Genomic DNA, 19,623 nt, shown 5'->3' on the forward strand with positions numbered 1-19,623 from the left:
TACACGTCATACTGTGTACTTGTACTTATTATAGGTCTATGTACACGTCCATACTGTGTACTTATACTTATTATAGGTCTATGTACACGTCCATACTGTGTACTTATACTTATTATAGGTCTATGTACACGTCCATACTGTGTACACAGACATATTATAGGTCTATGTACACGTTCATACTGTGTACATATACTTATTATAGGTCTATGTACACGTCCATAATGTGTACATATACTTATTATAGGTCTATGTACACGTCCATACTGTGTACTTATACTTATTATAGGTCTATGTACACGTCCATACTGTGTACATATACTTATTATAGGTCTATGTACACGTCTATACTGTGTACATATACTTATTACAGGTCTATGTACACGCCCATACAGTGTACACAGACATATACTTATTATAGGTCTATGTACACGTCCATACTGTGTACACAGACATATACTTATTATAGGTCTATGTACACGTCCATACTGTGTACACAGACATATACATATTATAGGTCTATGTACACGTCCATACTGTGTACATAGACATATACATATTATAGGTCTATGTACACGTCCATACTGTGTACACAGACATATACTTATTATAGGTCTATGTACACGTCCATACTGTGTACACAGACATATACATATTATAGGTCTATGTACACGTCCATACTGTGTACACAGACATATACTTATTATAGGTCTATGTACACGTCCATACTGTGTACACAGACATATTATAGGTCTATGTACACGTCCATACTGTGTACATAGACATATACATATTATAGGTCTATGTACACGTCCATACTGTGTACATATACTTATTATATGTCAATGTACACATACTGTATACTAATACATATCATAGGTCTATGTACACTGGGCTGAGGGGAGAAGAAGCTGTGGCCGCTGAACACAATTAAAGGTACACTGCGTCACTTTTCGGGCGGCGCTGAACGTTCTGCAGTATGGCATCAAATGTATCCACCGACAGGAGAGTTACGTGTCAGATCTGCGATGAATACAATATTGAGACGATAATATAGAGTATTATCCGATAGAAACGTGTCTTGAGTTTTGATTATCGAGCAAATGTGAAATGTCTGTAAAATTAATGGCAAAAGTGGAGAAATATCACTTTATACCTTTATTTAAGTTTAAAATGTAATTTTTTAAAACATTGTTATTTTGAATAAACCATAAACAATATTCTCGATATACAAAATGTTCATATCTTCCAAACAACAACGACAATATAATCTAAATTTCTAAAAGTACTACTTCTTCTAAGTAGAAGTAGTACTTTTTTTTGGTGTTAAAAACATTTGTAATTTAAAACATGCAAGATTTACAAGTTCAAAGGCACTCTACCTGATCTTCACTTAAAATGATGAACTACATGCCTACTTCATATTAAACTGTTTGTAGCGGTCCAAACTTATTCCTCTTAATTATTAAACGCGATGAGTTTATAAAACATTTCGCCCTAATGCTAACAACGACTAGCATGCTAACCGCGCACTTCCTGGTCCTCTGACGATCAAAATGCTTTACACCGTATTTACCGGACTATAAGTCTCACCTTTTTTCATAGTTTTGGACTTATATGTGAAAATATTTGATATTTTCACAATGGCAACCGCATTTCACGTGTTGATTATTATCACATGGCAACCTCAAGAGGGCGCTCTAGGCTCTAAGCGACGCAGAAGAAGAATCTGCACTTCCTCTACCTCTGGAGTTTGTGGAGTTGTTTAGAAGTGACACAGAGGAAGAAGAATTCAGTGGATTTAGTGATTTGGGGTAAAACTGATGCTTTGGTAAACTTGTTAACATGTTCTTTATGCTATAGTTATCTGAATAACTGTTAATATGTTACGTTAAACCGACTAGATATAGTCGGCCTCACCTCCACGCACAGTTTGGGCTCTGGAACCCATCTCCTCGAGAGGGGCTGGACGCTCCACTTCTCTGGTGTTGCCCGCGGGGAGAGGCGGCGGGTGTGGGCTTGCTGATAGCCCCTCAGCTCAGCCGCCACGGGTCGCGTCCCTCCGCCTTCGGGTGGGGGACAGGTCTCTCACTGTTGTGGCGGCCTACGGGCCGAACAGCAGTGCAGAGTACCCGGCCTTCTTGGAGTCCTTGGGAGGGGTACTGAACAGTGCACCAACCGGGGACTCCGTTGTTCTACTGGGGGACTTCAACGCCCACGTGGGCAATGACAGTGACACCTGGAGAGGGGTGATCGGGAAGAACGGCTTCCCTGATCTGAACCCGAGCGGTGTTCAGTTATTGGACTTCTGTGCTAGCCACGGATTGTCCATAACGAACACCATGTTCAAGCACAAGGGTGTCCATCAGTGCACATGGCACCAGGACATCCTAGGCCGGAGGTCAATGATCGACTTTGTTGTCGTGTCATCAGGCCGCATGTCTTGGACACTCAGGAGAAGAAAGGGGCAGAGATGTCAACCGATCACCACCTGGTGGTGAGTTGGATCCGCTGGCGGAGGAGGAAGCCGGACAGACTTGGCAGACCCAAGCGCATTGTGAGGGTCTGTTGGGAACGTCTAACCCTAACCCCCGAACCCGGTGGTGGACACCGGAAGTAAGGGATGCCGTCAGACTGAAGAAGGAGGCCTATCAGGCCACTCTGGCTTGTAGGTCTCCGGAGGTCATCGACGGGTATCGGCAGGCCAGGCGAGCCGCAGCTCGTGCTGTCGCAGAGGCAAAAACCCGGGCCTGGGAGGAGTTCGGGGAGGCCATGGAGGAGGACTATCGGTCGGCACCAAAGAAATTCTGGCAAACCGTCCGGCGCCTCAGGAGGGGGAAGCAGTGTCTCACCAACACCGTTTACGGTGCGGGTGGAGGCCTGCTGACCTCGACTGGGGATGTCGTCGGACGGTGGAAGGAATACTTTGAGGATCTCCTTAATCCCTCAGTCACGTCTTCCGAAGAGGAAGTAGAGACCGGGGACTCAGAGGCTGGCTCATCCATCACCCAAGCTGAAGTCACTGAGGTTGTTCGCAAACTCCTCGGTGGCAGGGCTCCGGAGGTGGATGAGATCCGCCCTGAGTACCTAAAGTATCTGGATGTTGTAGGACTGTCTTGGTTGACACGTCTCTGCAACATCGCGTGGCGGTTGGGGACCATGCCTCTGGACTGGCAGACCGGGGTGGTGGTTCCTCTGTTCAAGAAGGGGGACCGGAGGGTGTGTTACAGAGGGATCACACTCCTCAGCCTCCCGGGTAAGGTCTATTCCAAGGTACTGGAGAGGAGAATCCGACCGATAGTCGAACCTCGGATTCAGGAGGAGCAGAGTGGTTTTCGTCCCGGTCGTGGAACACTGGACCAGCTCTATACCCTCCATCGGGTGCTCGAGGGCTCATGGGAGTTTGCCCAACCAGTCCACATGTGCTTTGTGGATCTGGAGAAGGCTTTCGACCGTGTCCCTCGGGGTGTCCTTTGGGGGGTGCTCCGGGAGTACGGGGTCCGGGGCCCTTTGCTCAGGGCTGTCCGGTCCCTGTATGACCGGAGCAGGAGCTGTGTTCGCATTGCCGGCAGTAAGTCAGACCTGTTCCCAGTGCATGTTGGATTCCGCCAGGGCTGCCCTTTGTCACCGGTTCTGGTCATAGTTTTTATGGACAGAATTTCTAGGCGCAGTCAGGGGTCGGAGGGTGTCCGGTTTGGGGACCACAGGATCTCATCTCTGATGTTTGCAGACGATGTTGTCCTGATGGCTCCATCAAACCCGGACCTGCAACATGCACTGGGACGGTTTGCAGCCGAGTGTGAAGCGGCTGGGATGAGAATCAGCACCTCCAAATCCGAGGCCATGGTTCTCAACCGGAAAAAGGTGGCTTGCCCTCTCCAGGTGGGTGGGGTGTCCTTGCCCCAAGTGGAGGAGTTCAAGTATCTCGGGGTCTTGTTCACGAGTGAGGGAAGGATGGAACGTGAGATCGACAGGCGGATCGGTGCAGCGGCTGCAGTGATGCAGTCGCTGCATCGGACCGTTGTGGTGAAGAGGGAGCTGAGCCGAAAGGCAAAGCTCTCTATTTACCGGTCGGTCTACGTTCCTACCCTCACCTATGGTCATGAGCTTTGGGTAGTGACCGAAAGAACAAGATCGCGGATACAAGCGGTCGAAATGAGTTTCCTCCGCCGTGTGGCTGGGCGCTCCCTTAGAGATAAGGTGAGGAGCTCGGCCACACGGGGGGAGCTCGGAGTAAAGCCGCTGCTCCTCCATGTCGAGAGGAGCCAGCTGAGGTGGCTCGGGCATCTGTTCCGGATGCCTCCTGGGCGCCTCCCTCGGGAGGTGTTTCAGGCATGTCCCACCGGGAAGAGGCCCCGGGGAAGACCCAGGACACGCTGGAGAGACTATGTCTCTCGGCTGGCCTGGGAACGCCTCGGGATCCCCCCGGAGGAGTTAGAGGAAGTGTCTGGGGAGAGGAAAGTCTGGGAGTCCCTGCTCAGACTGCTGCCCCCGCGACCCGGCCCCGGATAAAGCGGCAGAAGATGGATGGATGGATGTTAAGTTAATATACCAGACACTTACCACAGTTCATTGTCTGTGCGTCATGTAGCTGAAGGTGTTAGCGTTAGCATACAAACCCTTGCTGTCCTTGATTTGATCAAATAAATTTCCCCCCAAAAATAGGACTTATACTCCAGTGCGACTTATGTATGTTTTTGCTTCTCTATATTGCATTTTTTGGCTGATGCGACTTATAGTCCAGAAAATACGGTAATTAGACGCGGACGGCACACCGCAGTCTCAATTTGACTTCAACTGGCGCTTTTACAATCTCTCGAAACACATTTCGCTCGATCGCACGGGTACAGCCGCTTTAACGCCACACTGCGGAACATTCCAGGCAAAATAGAAAAGCGAGCAGCCTCTAGGAAAGTTACAGAGTGCACTTTAGAGGGCTTCGGTCGCTTCAGGGCCCTGTTTTCCTGATGCGCTCCCGTGTTTGGGATTGAAATGGCTGACACTTCCTACACGTATCCACACAAACACAAACAAACACACACACACACACACACACACACACACATACACATAAAAGACACACACACAAGGCAGACATAAAAGAAACAACAAACAGCCGCGAATCAAAGCCCGACACGGCGACGGCGTTTGTTGTTCAATGACACAAAGGGCTGCGTTCACACTGGATGGGAAAGTGTGACGTGAAGAGGTGAACTTTGATTATACGCTTGTGTTAATTGTGCATAAATACAACGTTCATAAATTACACCAGCTTGAACCTAAAATATTACAATTCATTTGGGATCGTGACTTTGGTTGGTTTCGGTAAACGATTGCAGCGCCGCGTTTCGAAGTGTAATTAATTATGTTTTATCGTTTTGCACGTTTTCGAGACACCAAGAATTGAACAACGACGAGCTTTTTATTGTTTCGATGTGTTTAATTGTAATGTTTGGTTGTTTGTCCAAATTGACCAAAACAACAAATAAATAATTGAACGAATAAAATACTTCAAATTTGGCTTGATAATGTGATATTTCCATTGCTTTCTCCGCACTCGATCTGCGAATTGTTGTGACAAAGATTGAAAATGGCTTTGCACCGTGAACACAGCCACTCGGACACGACAAAACGACCAGACTGGAACAGCAGCGTATGTACAAACATTATAACATATCTTTACATTACGATACAAAAAATAAAACAATGCGACCAAAATACGACATTTCAGTTCAAGATTTAAGGCTTAAACAGGACAAAATTGACCGGTACGATTTACATAAGTGCCAATATTAAAGAGCACTATGGCTTTGTGTTTCACTAGAGCCATGTGCAACCCAATTCTATTCCAGACCTACTTGTTGGGATGCAAACATGACAGCCACGGAAAGGCCACTAGAGGGAGCTGTGACACGTGTTAGGCTTCACGCTGGTTTGGTTTTTCCAATTAGAGCCTCTTCCTCTTGAAGTAGTCGGCGTACTGCCCGCCCAGGCCTTGGGAGTGTTGCCCGATGTAGGCTCCTTCTGCGGGGGCCACCTCGGGCACCGCCAGCTGGGGGTACTCGCGCTTGTGGCCCCGGGCCTGGTTCTGCGGGACGGGCACGAGAGAACGAAGAGAACGGGGTCACAAAACGGGAAACAGTGGTGAAGGTGTGGTGTACACAGTGTGTGACGCGATCAATGAAATCAATGAAATCAATGAAATCAATGAAATAAATAAAATAAATAAAATAAATAAAATAAATTAAATAAATTAAATAAATTAAATAAATTAAATACAAATTAAATACAAATTAAATACACTAAAATACATTCAATAAACAACATTAATAAATGAAATAAATAAATAAAACCATAAAATTGAAAATAAAAAAAACAACAAAGTAAATCTCTCTCCCCTCTTTCTCTCCTCTCTCCCCCCCTCCCTCTCTCTCCCCCCCTCCCTCCCTCCCTCTCTCTCTCCCCCTCTCTCTCTAGACAAAAGGTCTCCAGATGAAAAACACGCTGAACAAACTGGATGGAGCTCACTGATCAATGACAAAGCGATTGCTGGTGTTTTTAAAGCGACACTCGGGGCAGAGTGAAGTGTTACGCTTGAGTTTCCCATGATCACCGCAGAAACCAATTAAAAAGGGAAAAGACAGAGATTGCTCTTAGAATAAAACATGCTCAGTTCATAGAAAGTTTCACTAGAGAGTATCACGGGATTTTCTTTCTATATATCCTATATCCTTTAAGTTTAATGCCATACGGTGGAACATTTTGGGCAAAGCAGTACCTTCTCTCTGGAGACATGCAGGTGGTGCTGTAGGACTCTTTTTCAGTTCCTGGTACCTTTTTTTTTGGTTTCAGTTTCAATTTGATGCATGTTCTGTAGAACCTATGGAACTGGAGCCACACTTTGGGGACTTTTTTAGGTTTAGTGCTAGAAACGGCTTAGATTTTTGACTGTTTTACATTTTATTTCATAGTATTGGATGATATAAGGAATAGTGGAATACTTTTTAACTGCTGCATGTTATCTAACCATTTTCCAAATCCTAACCATTACTAAAACTCATTTCCTAACCTAAATTACAACCCTAAACTTCATCACGTCCCAACACAGAAGCATGAACCTTTAGAGGTACTTTCCAGTCAGACCAGGAACCTTTTGTCAACTGAAGTATATTGTCCCTTTTTCAGATTTAGAAATTACTTTGCACGCTCTAAAAATACAATTCTCAATTAGTAATGATGAATAACTGCATAATTGTGTTTTACTGTTTGTTTTAGCTTGTTGTCCCTCACAGTTTAAAGTGCAGGTTTACACGGCTCAAAAGGAGTAGAACCATAAGACTAAAAGAATACATTTGTTTTCCAAACCGTACTTAAAGATTTAAACGTTCCACACTTTACAGAGGCTCATGTTTAAGTCAGTTATACCCATTTTCAACCACTGTTTATGTGCGGGTGGTTCCTCTGACTAAATAGGCACTGGGGATTATGGGGACTTGGTTCTTGGTACTGTCATGTGTGAAAACGGCCATTGATCACCATGGAAACGTAACTGAAACGTCACTTCCCAAACCGTTCTCGTCTCAACGTAACACGACTTTTAAAACAGAAGCCACTGCACGCGGCTCAGAGCGGCGCCCCCTGTGACACTCACATAGTAGTACGAGCTCCAGTCGGGCGTGGCGGCGTGAGTGTGGGGGACCGGGGCGGGTGGCGCTGCGGCGGGGTGCGGGGGCCCGAGGAACCCGGGCACCAGGGGCAGGGTGCTGTAGGCCGGGAGCACGGCGGCCGCCGGCAGGACCGCGGGGGGAGGGGCCCCGCCGTTACTCACCGCGTGGAGAGAGACGCCCAGAGGTTTGCACACGTCCACCTCCTGGAACACAACAGACATCAGGTTTATATACAGGGTCATATACAGGTTACAATATTATATACAGGTTTATATACATGTTTAAATACAGGTTTATATACAGGGTTATATACAGGTTACAATATTATATACAGGTTTATATACATGTTTAAATACAGGTTTATATACAGGGTTATATACAGGTTACAATATTATATACAGGTTTATATACATGTTTAAATACAGGTTTATATACAGGGTTATATACAGGTTACAATATTATATACAGGTTTATATACATGTTTAAATACAGGTTTATATACAGGGTTATATACAGGTTACAATATTATATACAGGTTTATATACAGATTTATATACAGGTTTATATACATGTTACAAGTTTATATACAGGGTTATATACATGTTTATATACATGTTTAAATACAGGTTTATATACAGGTTTTATATGGATGTTACAGGTTCTATATAGATGTTACTGGTTGTATATAGATTTTTTTAGGTTTTATATAGATGTTACAGGTTTTATATAGATTTTTAAGGTTTTATATAGATGTTACAGGTTTTATATGGATGTTACAGGTTTTATCTAGATTTTTTAGGTTTTATAATAGATGTTACAGGTTTTATATAGATGTAATAGGTTTTATATAGATGTTACAGGTTTTATATGGATGTTACAGGTTTTATATAGATGTAATAGGTTTTATATAGATGTTACAGGTTTTATATGGATGTTACAGGTTTTATATAGATTTTTTAGGTTTTATATGGATGTTACAGGTTTTATATAGATTTTTTAGGTTTTATAATAGATGTTACAGGTTTTATATAGATGTAATAGGTTTTATATAGATGTTACAGGTTTTATATGGATGTTACAGGTTTTATATAGATGTAATAGGTTTTATATAGATGTTACAGGTTTTATATGGATGTTACAGGTTTTATATAGATTTTTTAGGTTTTATATAGATGTTACAGGTTTTATCTAGATTTTTTAGGTTTTATAATAGATTTTACAGGTTTTATATAGATGTTACAGGTTTTATATAGATGTTACAGGTTCTATATAGATGTTACAGGTTTTATATAGATTTTTTAGGTTTTATATAGATGATACTGGTTTTATATAGATGTTACAGGTTTATATAGATGTTACAGGTTTTATATAGATTTTTTAGGTTTTATATAGATGTTACTGGTTTTATATAGCTTTTTAAGGTTTTATATAGATGTTACAGGTTTTATATGGATGTTACAGGTTTTATCTAGATTTTTTAGGTTTTATAATAGATGTTACAGGTTTTATATAGATGTAATAGGTTTTATATAGATGTTACAGGTTTTATATGGATGTTACAGGTTTTATATAGATTTTTTAGGTTTTATATAGATGTTACAGGTTTTATCTAGATTTTTTAGGTTTTATAATAGATTTTACAGGTTTTATATAGATGTTACAGGTTTTATATAGATGTTACAGGTTCTATATAGATGTTACAGGTTTTATATAGATGTTACTGGTTTTATATAGATGTTACAGGTTTATATAGATGTTACAGGTTTTATATAGATTTTTTAGGTTTTATATAGATGTTACAGGTTCTATATAGATGTTACAGGTTTTATATAGATTTTTTAGGTTTTATAGATGTTACTGGTTTTATATAGATTTTTTAGGGTTTTATATAGATGTTACTGGTTTTATATAGATGTTACAGGTGTTACAGGTTTTATATAGATGTTACTGGTTTTATATAGATGTTACTGGTTTTGTATAGATGTTACTGGTTTTGTATAGATGTTACAGGTGTTACAGGTTTTATATAGATGTTACTGGTTTTATATAGATGTTACTGGTTTTGTATAGATGTTACTGGTTTTGTATAGATGTTACAGGTGTTACAGGTTTTATATAGATGTTACTGGTTTTATATAGATGTTACAGGTTTTATATAGATGTTACAGATGTTACTGGTTTTATATAGATGTTACAGGTTTTATATAGATGTTACAGGTTTTATATAGATGTTACAGGTGTTACAGGTTTTATATAGATGTTACAGATGTTACTGGTTTTATATAGATGTTACAGGTTTTATATAGATGTTACAGGTTTTATATAGATGTTACAGGTTTTATATAGATGTTACAGGTGTTACAGGTTTTATATAGATGTTACTGGTTTTATATAGATGTTAAACGTAGTGGCACAGTTGTAAGCACTCACCCACCGACCAGAGGTTAACCTGCTCAAGTCTCGACCAAATCGCACACCAGGCAACGCCCACCACCCACTTTACCCACTTTATCCATTTTACCCACTTTACCCACTTTACCCACTTTACCCACTTTCCCTACTTCATTCACAGTTTTCTGATTCCAACACACTTCACATGGAGCTTTTATGATCCGTTATGGGCCGCTACAGTTTCCTCGTGGCCCAGAGGCGTGGCATGGTCCAGATAAGTGGCAGCGGGCCAGACCTGGGGCACGTGAAGATGGGCGCGATCAGCTGCTGGGCGCCGAGTGACGCGGCCCCTCCAAAACACAGTATCAGTGTCTTAAGGAGAGGTCAGCTACTCCAAATAAATACCAGCGCACTGCACAAGCACAGTAAGCGGTTCTGTTTGAACAGCCTCAAACATCTCATCGTTAGAAAGGACGTTCATTAGTGGCAACTTATTTGATACGTTGAAGTAAGGTTAATAATGCGATGAGTCCAACGTAAGGTATGCTAGTGAGCTAATCCGTCTCATAACCTTTGGCGATTGTGATAAAAGGGTTTACCTATTAGGACTGTCAAAAAATGTTTAGTCCAGATGCAGACATGGTGTGGTTCTGGTCTAATCCTGGTTCAGCTTTAATTTAATTCCAACGCAGCCTTAACCAAGTATGGACACTTACATAGGACAAAGTTGGACCTTTCCTGATTAGTTTTATAATCAAATTGATCCGTCAACTAGTATAAGTAACACGTAATGTGAAAGAAACTACTAATAGTAACAAGCATTTTCCTTAGTATCGAAATCAAGTTTGACACTTTAGGATCATGACAGTGCGGCATAAGGACTACATATTAATTAAATAATACTAATAATTAGTGGGAAAAATGCATAGTAAGTGCTTAATTACATCTACAACAATTTTCTTTCATAAATACTATTGATTGCCCGTATTTTCCAGACTATAAGTTACACCCTTTTTCATAGTTTTGGCCGGGGTGCGACTTATACTTATATTTATACTTATATACTTATACTCCGGAGAGACTTATGTGTGATATTATTTGTTATTTTCACACTTGCAACTGCATTTCATACTCCGGTGCAACTTATTTATGTTTTTTCTTCTCTATTATGCTTTTTTTGAGTGCGATTTATAGTCCGGAAAATACGGTACTGTTCATAAGCCTTCACGACAAGGTGCGTTTAGAGTGTTTTTAACTACAAACTAATAACTGAATTATCACTAAGTCGCATACCAATTACGTCTCAGTTAACACTTAATTTATGGTGCTGAAATGGAAAAAAAAAGTGTTACCAAAAATAGAGATTGAAATTGAATCTTTCCCGTGACCTTTGGGCGCAGGGGCATGTGAGACTTTGCCCGTTGAAGTAACTTGGCCCGACCCAGACTTGGTTTTAACACAGTCATAATGTCACTAGGAGGATGTTTTAAATCGCAAACGAGCCTTGTCACTTGTACCTTGGTGGCATAGGCCTGGGTGGCAGTGGCAGGTTGGGAGTAATACTGAGTCACCGCCTGCATGTAGGAGTTATAGTCGGCATAGGAGACCGCCGGTGGAGCCTGAGACAAAGAAAGAAGAGTTTATTTTAGTGTAGATCTCAAACATGAAGTCAAAACGCTGGAAAAAGAACAAGAGCCAACAAATCCAGATTGCAATAAAACAAGACTTTTATCTCCATTTAATCTGACCTTGACTAGGTTTGAGAGATTTAAGATTTGAAATGAGATTTGCCAATGAAACAATAATCAGTTTGTAAGTCCCTGCCAGTTAAACAGATAGAAAAAAAAAATAAAAAAAAAAACTAACATAAATAACATTAATATAAATAAAATAAATACATACAATAAAATAAATACATACAATAAACAAATGAATAAATAAGACCAATAAAAATAATAAAACAATAAATAAAGCAAATAAAAACAATGAAATAAATAAAGTAAATAAAAACCATAAAATAAATAATAAGATATTCCAATGAAACAAGTACTTCCCCCCCCAGTGCTACAGCTGAGACATTTTCTGCTTGTTTGACGTTAAGACAGTCAAAATATTCACAGATCAAGATAAATACTACTTAACGCAGCCTTTCATGTAATTTACTCATTCGGGGTGGTCATTTTCCCGGTGGCGGCGGTAAAAGAGATAAAGACGTGTCACCTGCGTGTGGTCCTTGGCGTACTCCGTGGCCGTGGCTTCTGGGGGGGCCGTGCTGTAGGCGTGGGCCTGAGCCGCCGCCTGGTAGTGCTGGTACCACTGCTGCATCGCTTCCTGTCGACAAGAGTTAGGAAAACATCGTTAATTTAATCCACGATCAAATGTACAGCTTTGTCGAATTGGTGAGAAAGCATACGAATGATCACAGCGGCAACAGGCTCCTCTCTATTACTATTTATGCTAACTTTATGTGGGTTTTGTGCAGGTTTTGGCATGTTTGTCTGTTAGTTTGTTAGTAATCGGACACCTGAATGCATCCTAAAGGGGATCAGTGCCGTATTTATCCATCTAACTACAGTTCTACTCCCTCCCTAACCCACGTAATCGTAAAAATTAAGCTAAAACACGTGTAGAAAAGGAAGACAAAGCAAATTTAATAAATTAAATGAAAATTGTCACTCACGGCTGCACAAAATATTGTAAAAATATCAATAATTGCACTCTGTTTTTATTTTTGAACAATGGAAAAAGCTGGGATAGGCTCACTGGGACAGGCTCCAGTCAATGGCAGAAAATAAATGAATGAATGACTGGAAAAAGCAACATGTGTGGGAGTGTAGGGCTGAACGGACTAATCGAGCTCTCCTTTCCCCGTCGTCTGTTTCTCGACCAATTAAACCGGCTGTTTTATTGCTTATCTCATCATTAACATTTAAAATTGGGTTTGGAATCAGATCGCTCGCCGCTGTGGGGGAGCTTAAAATCACATGGATAAAAGGAGAAACAGTTCCACAAAAAGGAGGACAGAAAATGTACATGACAAACAAGCAAGAGGAAGCAAAGGTTTTTTTGGTGAGCGGAGCAGTTGGAGGAGGCAGAGACAGATGCACTAGTCTTTGCCAAACGCCTGTGCGCTCGTGTCTGTCCAAATATCTCCACTCGGCTTCCCGCCTGCACAGTTACAGCTCACTCTCCGACCATTTATTCTCTCGCTGTGAATCCATCTACCCGTCACTCCACAGTCGCACCAGAAGTGTTTTTTAAGGGCTGCGCGTTGGACTTGGATCGTGGAAAGACAACGCATTTGCATTTGGAGAATCATGAAGTGATGTAATCTGACAACGAGATTATGTTTTGCATTTTTGACTTGATTAGAATTATCAAGAATTAGTGACATTTCAGACATTTCTCTAAATAAAAATGTGAAAAACAGAACAAGTAACTGTTATTGCACGTTACTTTCATTTGCAATACTTTTGATTTATGTGCAATACTTTGATATAATGTCAATCATCTTGGTGCAATATTTTCAGTCCATATAACAGCTGTAAATAGTTGTTATTATTATTTTTTTTATTAAGAGTATAAGAGGTTTTAAAAGTGCTTTTCTATTAAGAATCTTAATAAAAGTTATCTGTTTTTTTATTGTTTACTTCTGTACCTACTTGTGTTGCAACACTGCAATTTCCCCATTGTGGGACAAATAAAAGCTTATCTTATCTTATCTTTCTTAATGGGATTTGGATGATGGAAAGACAATGCAGAGAATCGTAAGTTAATAAAAAGGTTGTAAATGTATTCTGTTTTGACCAGGGCTTTAGCTAATAAAAGACACATTTATAGGACTGTGACACTCATTTAATTTTAGTTTATTTATTTTAGAAAACACTATTTCTTCTGCTGGTCGATTCACGTTTGTACTGAAAATAATGAATAAAAGTGATCTATATCAGAACAATAACAAGATAAAAGTTGGTGTACCTGATTTTTACTGTCTTAAAACCATGGGGGGGAAAACACTACTAATCCATTTGAATCCTTTTGTAGTTGTCTAAACCATCTATTTATTCATTTATTAACCTTTAATTAACCAGGTTAAAATCGACTGCCACGATGACTTCAGCAATTTTCACAACTTTCAGAGGCCAGAGCGGAGTTTTGCCGTCACGCTAAAGCTAACAACAACTGGCCTGTTTAAAGTGCACTTCCTGGTTCGCTCTTATAGATTGTTAGAAGTTGATGGCAAACTAATCAACTATTGAAATTGTAAACGAATTCAACGATCACATCATCATTTTCTGGGCCCTACACAGACTCCAAAATTTCAAGTGTTAAAAAAAGAGTTTTTATGACTCAGACAAAGCAGTAATTACAACAGAATGACACAGGAAATATATCAATTTTATATTTTTGATGAAGAAAACTAAACTGTCAGTAAATATATCCTAAAATGACTTAATTTCGCTCAATTTTATAAAAAAAAATCCCAGCTTTTTGTGATTTAACTAACTAATCGTAAGAATAATTGGTACATCAATCAATTGACAAAGTAATAATCAGCCGCAGTCTTAAATGAGATGCAGACAGAACACAGCAGTCTTATTTTGACCCTCAGAGCTGCGTTTGAAATACATCTGCACAAGGGTAAAAACGGATTTGAGCACATATTTTTGGACATAGAGGAAACTTGAGCACCCAGAGGAAACGAGACACGAGCAGAACATGCAAACTACATAGGAATCTGACCCACGACCCGGGAATCTGACCCACAACCCACTGCTTCTTGTGAGACAAGGCTCGTTGCTCCAGGAGACTTTTATCACACGCTCTTGTCATAAATCTACATCATGTGTAAATGAAATGTGATTATTTGGGACATGAAAAAGTACATGAATGAACTTTAAAATAACGCTTTCAATCTCTAACATTTTCTCTTTCATTTTTGTGTGAACGATCAGAAGGAAACCAGAGTATTATAAAATGTAACAGTTTGTACCACATTTCAATAATCTGATTACTGTTCATGATCAGATTTAAACACAGACAATGCTTTTGATAACTGACCCTAAAATGTAATGCCAAATATTTTAGATGTAGTTGTGAGCACAAATATATCACTTATTTTACTTATTTATTCTTTCATCAGTTATCAAAGTAATAATTTATTTAATCAATAATTTAGTTAGTTAGTTATGTATTCATCAAATTATGTATTTAGTCATCTAATTATTTATTCATTTAGTTACATCATTATTTAGTTAGTTATCTAATTATGTATTACTTTATTCACAAATTAATTAATTAAGTTAGTTAGTTATCAAATTATTTATTTAGTTATCTATGTATTTATTTAGCTAGTTATCTAATTAAGTATTAATTAATTAATTCATTCAGTTATCATATTTGAGTGAGTGAGTGAGTTTATTTCAGCGACAGTGCATATGACTCAACATTTCAGTGTAAATATGAGTGTGGAGTGTCGTCCTAATCAGTTTATAATACATCATAATACACATAATGTCTCTTTGAATAACTGTGTCTTTTGTCCTATAAAGGTGGTAGTGTGAGTGTGCGGCGAGTACCTGTGTGTACGCCTGGCTGTACTGGCTGTAGTCTGCGGAGGCATCCGTGCTGTAGGGGGCGCTGGTGGTGGCCGTGCTGTGGGAGAAGGAGCTGGAGGTCTGAGACGTGACAGGTGCCACCGGGCCGGTGTACACAGCAGCGCCTGCCGGACCCCCACTCTGCACCTTCGGCCCCAGAGACCCTGAGCAGAGAACAGGACGAGCTCATGTGGCAGACTTTATCACTCCAACAGAGCAGTAGTATGTGCCTTTGTCTGCTGTACAGTTATAATCTATGAGACACGTGGATCATTATTTTGAATTTTGGACATTTAAAGTATTTATCTAAAACAACTTAATCAAATAAACAAGCGTAATGACTTCTGGGTTTAACATTTCTGTACGTCACGTCAAAATGACAACTCAGGGCAATCAAGGCAAGCAGTGATTGACCAATGAAATCTAAAATAACCATGTGTTACAACTGTATGTAAATTGCTTTGAAATATATCCAAATAAACCTGTTTTCCCCCCATTTCTGCTGCTGAAGTGTTTTTAGTGACCTCTACAGGCCGCTGAGCAGTACTGAGGGAAGCTTGGTTCTTCTTCTCCCGCAGCTACTCAGTTTGTGACTGTGTTCAGAGGCCCGTTCTGAGTTAGTTAGAAATACAGGCAGTATTTTAATAACATAGTGCGCTAGTTTGTGTGAAGTGAGCCTATTCACTCCATTCAGCGATTTTCACGATATTTAGGGAGTTTAGCTCAGTAGGATGGGTGATCGCTCCGACTTTGCATTACGTGTCTACTTGAAATGAATAATCATATTTTGCGTATGTAACAGTTAATCTCATTCTCAATCAGATCAGCGTTTCTCAAACTGCGGCGCATGGTACGAGGACACCGCTTCAATTCTTTTGTTTTTGTCATTTTTAGTACATTTTTAGTACATTTTTCTCACATTTTTGCTTTCCCTTGAGTAATTTCTTAGGTAAAACTACTGCAGTAACAGTGTATTCCTATGTAACACCTGGTTTAGCACTAATTTAGCCTGAAAATAATCCAGTTATAGACCTGATTTAGGTCTGGTTGTACACGGAAAGCCAAATTGCGTCTTTGTTGGTACTTGGTGTACAAAGTTAAAGGACCACTTAGATAACCAGTGTATTATTCCTTGTAGAATTCCTGTATATGATTCCTGAATTAGTAATTGCTATCTAATGATATAAAACCATAAATTATAGAATAAGTATGTAGTAAGTGTAAATTAGCCTCTGCTACAAGTACTTATTCTGTATTTACCACACACTTTTTCCCATGTCATTATTTTATATCAATCCGAAGCAAATTATTTAGACTCTAAGATGATAAAATACATATATTAACTTAACATAACGTAACTTATCTTATCTTAATGGAAAAAGGCAACATAATATATCCCTGGTTCACGATAAACAACATTTTTTTCATTGCATTAATTATAACACTTTCTTTCTTGCGTCTATGTTGACCATAAGTGTTTTTATTCTGTGTATATTGTGTGAAATTTAAAGTTTACCTTGCAGCACCACCCCTGGCATGACACTGGCCAGGTTCAGGTACGGATTGGAGGGAAGTCGGACCTCTTTTGGTGGATCTCCCAGCAACGAGCTCTGACCATTGTGGACCTACAGAAGGAAATGACCATCACTTGTTTCATCAGATTTAGAATTTTAAATGTTGCCGTATTTCTCACTTTTATTACGAATTCTAAGGTTAAATTCAGATACTCGACGCATACTCGGTGCAACATGTGCCTTCTGATTGGCCTTTCTGTGGGCGGAATTCACAGAAGATGATGTTTTGATCAGACTGCATTTCCTGGTTGTTATTATGTTGTATTCACTCGCTCTGAATCGATTGGTAATGTCTTGGCCGGCGAGAGCGTTAATGTACACGTTTTTTTGCAACGAAATTTGCACCCAGAATTTTGACTGTTGAATCTGAGTGTTAAAAAAATACATGCGTCAAATATTTAAATTGAGAAAATTGCATGAAAACCGGGTCAAACATGTTTTTTCAGGGTTAATAACTTCAAAGTAAGAAATTGACCAGCATTTAAAATTGAAAATCTACTCTTCTTCTATTACATTTTTTAATGGTTTTTGTGTGTGTTTGTTTAAAAAAAAAAAAAAAAAAAAAATTATATATATATATATACATATCATTTTTGTTATTCTATGTTCTAATATATATATATATTTATATCTATCTATCTATCTATCTATTTGTATATATATATATATATATATATATAAATAAAATAAAAAATTCATCTAGCATACATTTTGTCTGCAGATCAAATAATGTCGAGCAGCGTTTCACCGCAGCGACGTAAGGTAAGGTTAGAAATGCTGCTGTAAAATAATGAACCAGGAACAGAGTAAACCTGAGAGTATTACTGCGCGCCACCTTAATTACTCTTGCCCTCCATTCAAAAGGCCAGGGACTTGAGTGTGCTCCCAACAGTGGCCTCGCAATGATTACGTCCCAGCACTAACTTATTACGAAGATGTTTGAATAAAGATGCGCCGGGGACAAATCAAGCAGGAGAGCGGAGCAGCGGACACACTTACTCCAGGTGGAAATGTAAACGGCAGCAGGGAGAGTAAACAACCGAGGGGCATTGTGGGCAATACGTCCAGGGGAAATAAGAGCGGTGTCAATGTAGGTTTCAATCTGGCTGGTTGCGGAGTTTCGTGTACATATTTTTTGAGTAATAAACAGTAAGGCTGCAGCGATTAATCGACGAATCACGTTATCTGTACCGTAAAGACTCTAAAACACGTACGACAAGTCCTTTTCATAACAAAGACAGCGGCGTTATTACATCAAAATGTCAAAATAGAATGAACAATTTCTGATTTTCATCGATAATACACTTTATTTGTAATCTTATCTTTATGTATAAGGCTCCAGTCACCAGATTTAAACCTTTATATGGTTGATAATGTATTTAAAAATGTCTTAATGTACAACAGAAATTATAGTTTTGGTCGACTAATTGAAAATAAATACATTGCTGACTTGTTAGTTGTTACTTACTGTCATACCTGCCACCATAGTTCTTTCTAAATATTGGGTTCACTTGGTTTTAATAGAAAATTCAGGTATTCAAAAATCAAGAAAAGTATAGCTAAATATAGGTATTGCAAAAATTGTGAGCTCAAAACACATCCCTTGAGAGGCAGTGCTACTTTCCAGTGACATCTCTCTGTATTTTTCATCCAGAGAGATAACAGTCACCCCTCTGCCACGCCTCGAGCCAAACTCAGTCTGAACCGTGCAATCAGATCTGTTTAATTTGGTGACGCACGCGAAACGGAGGCTTAATGGTTATCTATCGTTTCGAGATTAGCAGTTTTGTGAATCTTTCCACACAAATCCGTGATGTTTTTCAGTCTCCTGTGATCTTTTTTTCTCCCCCTTGCTTTTTTCCTCTCCCTGATTGGCTCATCCACCTGTCAATCACGCCAAATCCACACTCACGTCGTCGCTGAGTATTGGAGAAGCGTGGGCAGCGGATTCCAGCCAAGGACAACTCGTGACACGCACAGAACACACGGATGGACTTTGTAAGACGGATTTGTTTTCTGTCACAGTGAAAAATGTGAGATTTTCTTGTCCTTCATTCCATTTAATCTAAAGTAAAGTCCGTGACAACTGCGAGCGAGGAAATGTCCAGTGACAACTCTTCACCTGCCATTTTCAACAAACGCGGCGCAGCAGTCGCACAGAAATAGCTGATGGAAAAGCCATTTGTTCGGTAAAAATCACTACGTCAATCAACATCCGAGGGACAGAAATAAAAACGCTACTGTCACGGTTGAAGCACGGCCTTGGCCACTTCCTGCCATGTAATGCAGCCATGAACTTAAAGCACTGTTTTTTTTCACAGACCTCAAAATGCAACAATACCATGAACAAATATACAGTTAATAATTATTCCTAGTTTAAGGATTAAGAGAAGATAA

At 39.8% G+C, this 19,623-nt stretch overlaps 1 protein-coding gene across 1 annotated transcript in view; it reads right to left on the reverse strand.

The window, feature by feature from the left end:
* Positions 1-5,527: 5,527 nt before the first annotated feature.
* Positions 5,528-19,623, reverse strand: part of raver2 (ribonucleoprotein, PTB-binding 2) — a 146,484-nt gene continuing 132,388 nt past the window's right edge. The window contains exons 11-16 of the mRNA XM_072437853.1: positions 17,169-17,277; positions 15,635-15,816; positions 12,276-12,386; positions 11,573-11,674; positions 7,649-7,867; positions 5,528-6,085 (exon numbers count right to left, since the gene is read on the reverse strand). Coding sequence (XP_072293954.1) covers positions 5,945-6,085; positions 7,649-7,867; positions 11,573-11,674; positions 12,276-12,386; positions 15,635-15,816; positions 17,169-17,277 — 864 coding nt within the window. The 3' untranslated portion in view covers positions 5,528-5,944. The remainder of the gene's footprint in view (positions 6,086-7,648; positions 7,868-11,572; positions 11,675-12,275; positions 12,387-15,634; positions 15,817-17,168; positions 17,278-19,623) is intronic.

The sequence above is a fragment of the Eucyclogobius newberryi genome, unplaced genomic scaffold, assembly GCF_026437365.1.
Source record: "Eucyclogobius newberryi isolate DKJ021-1_F unplaced genomic scaffold, fEucNew1.0.hap1 SCAF_9, whole genome shotgun sequence".
Taxonomy (NCBI): domain Eukaryota; kingdom Metazoa; phylum Chordata; class Actinopteri; order Gobiiformes; family Gobiidae; genus Eucyclogobius; species Eucyclogobius newberryi.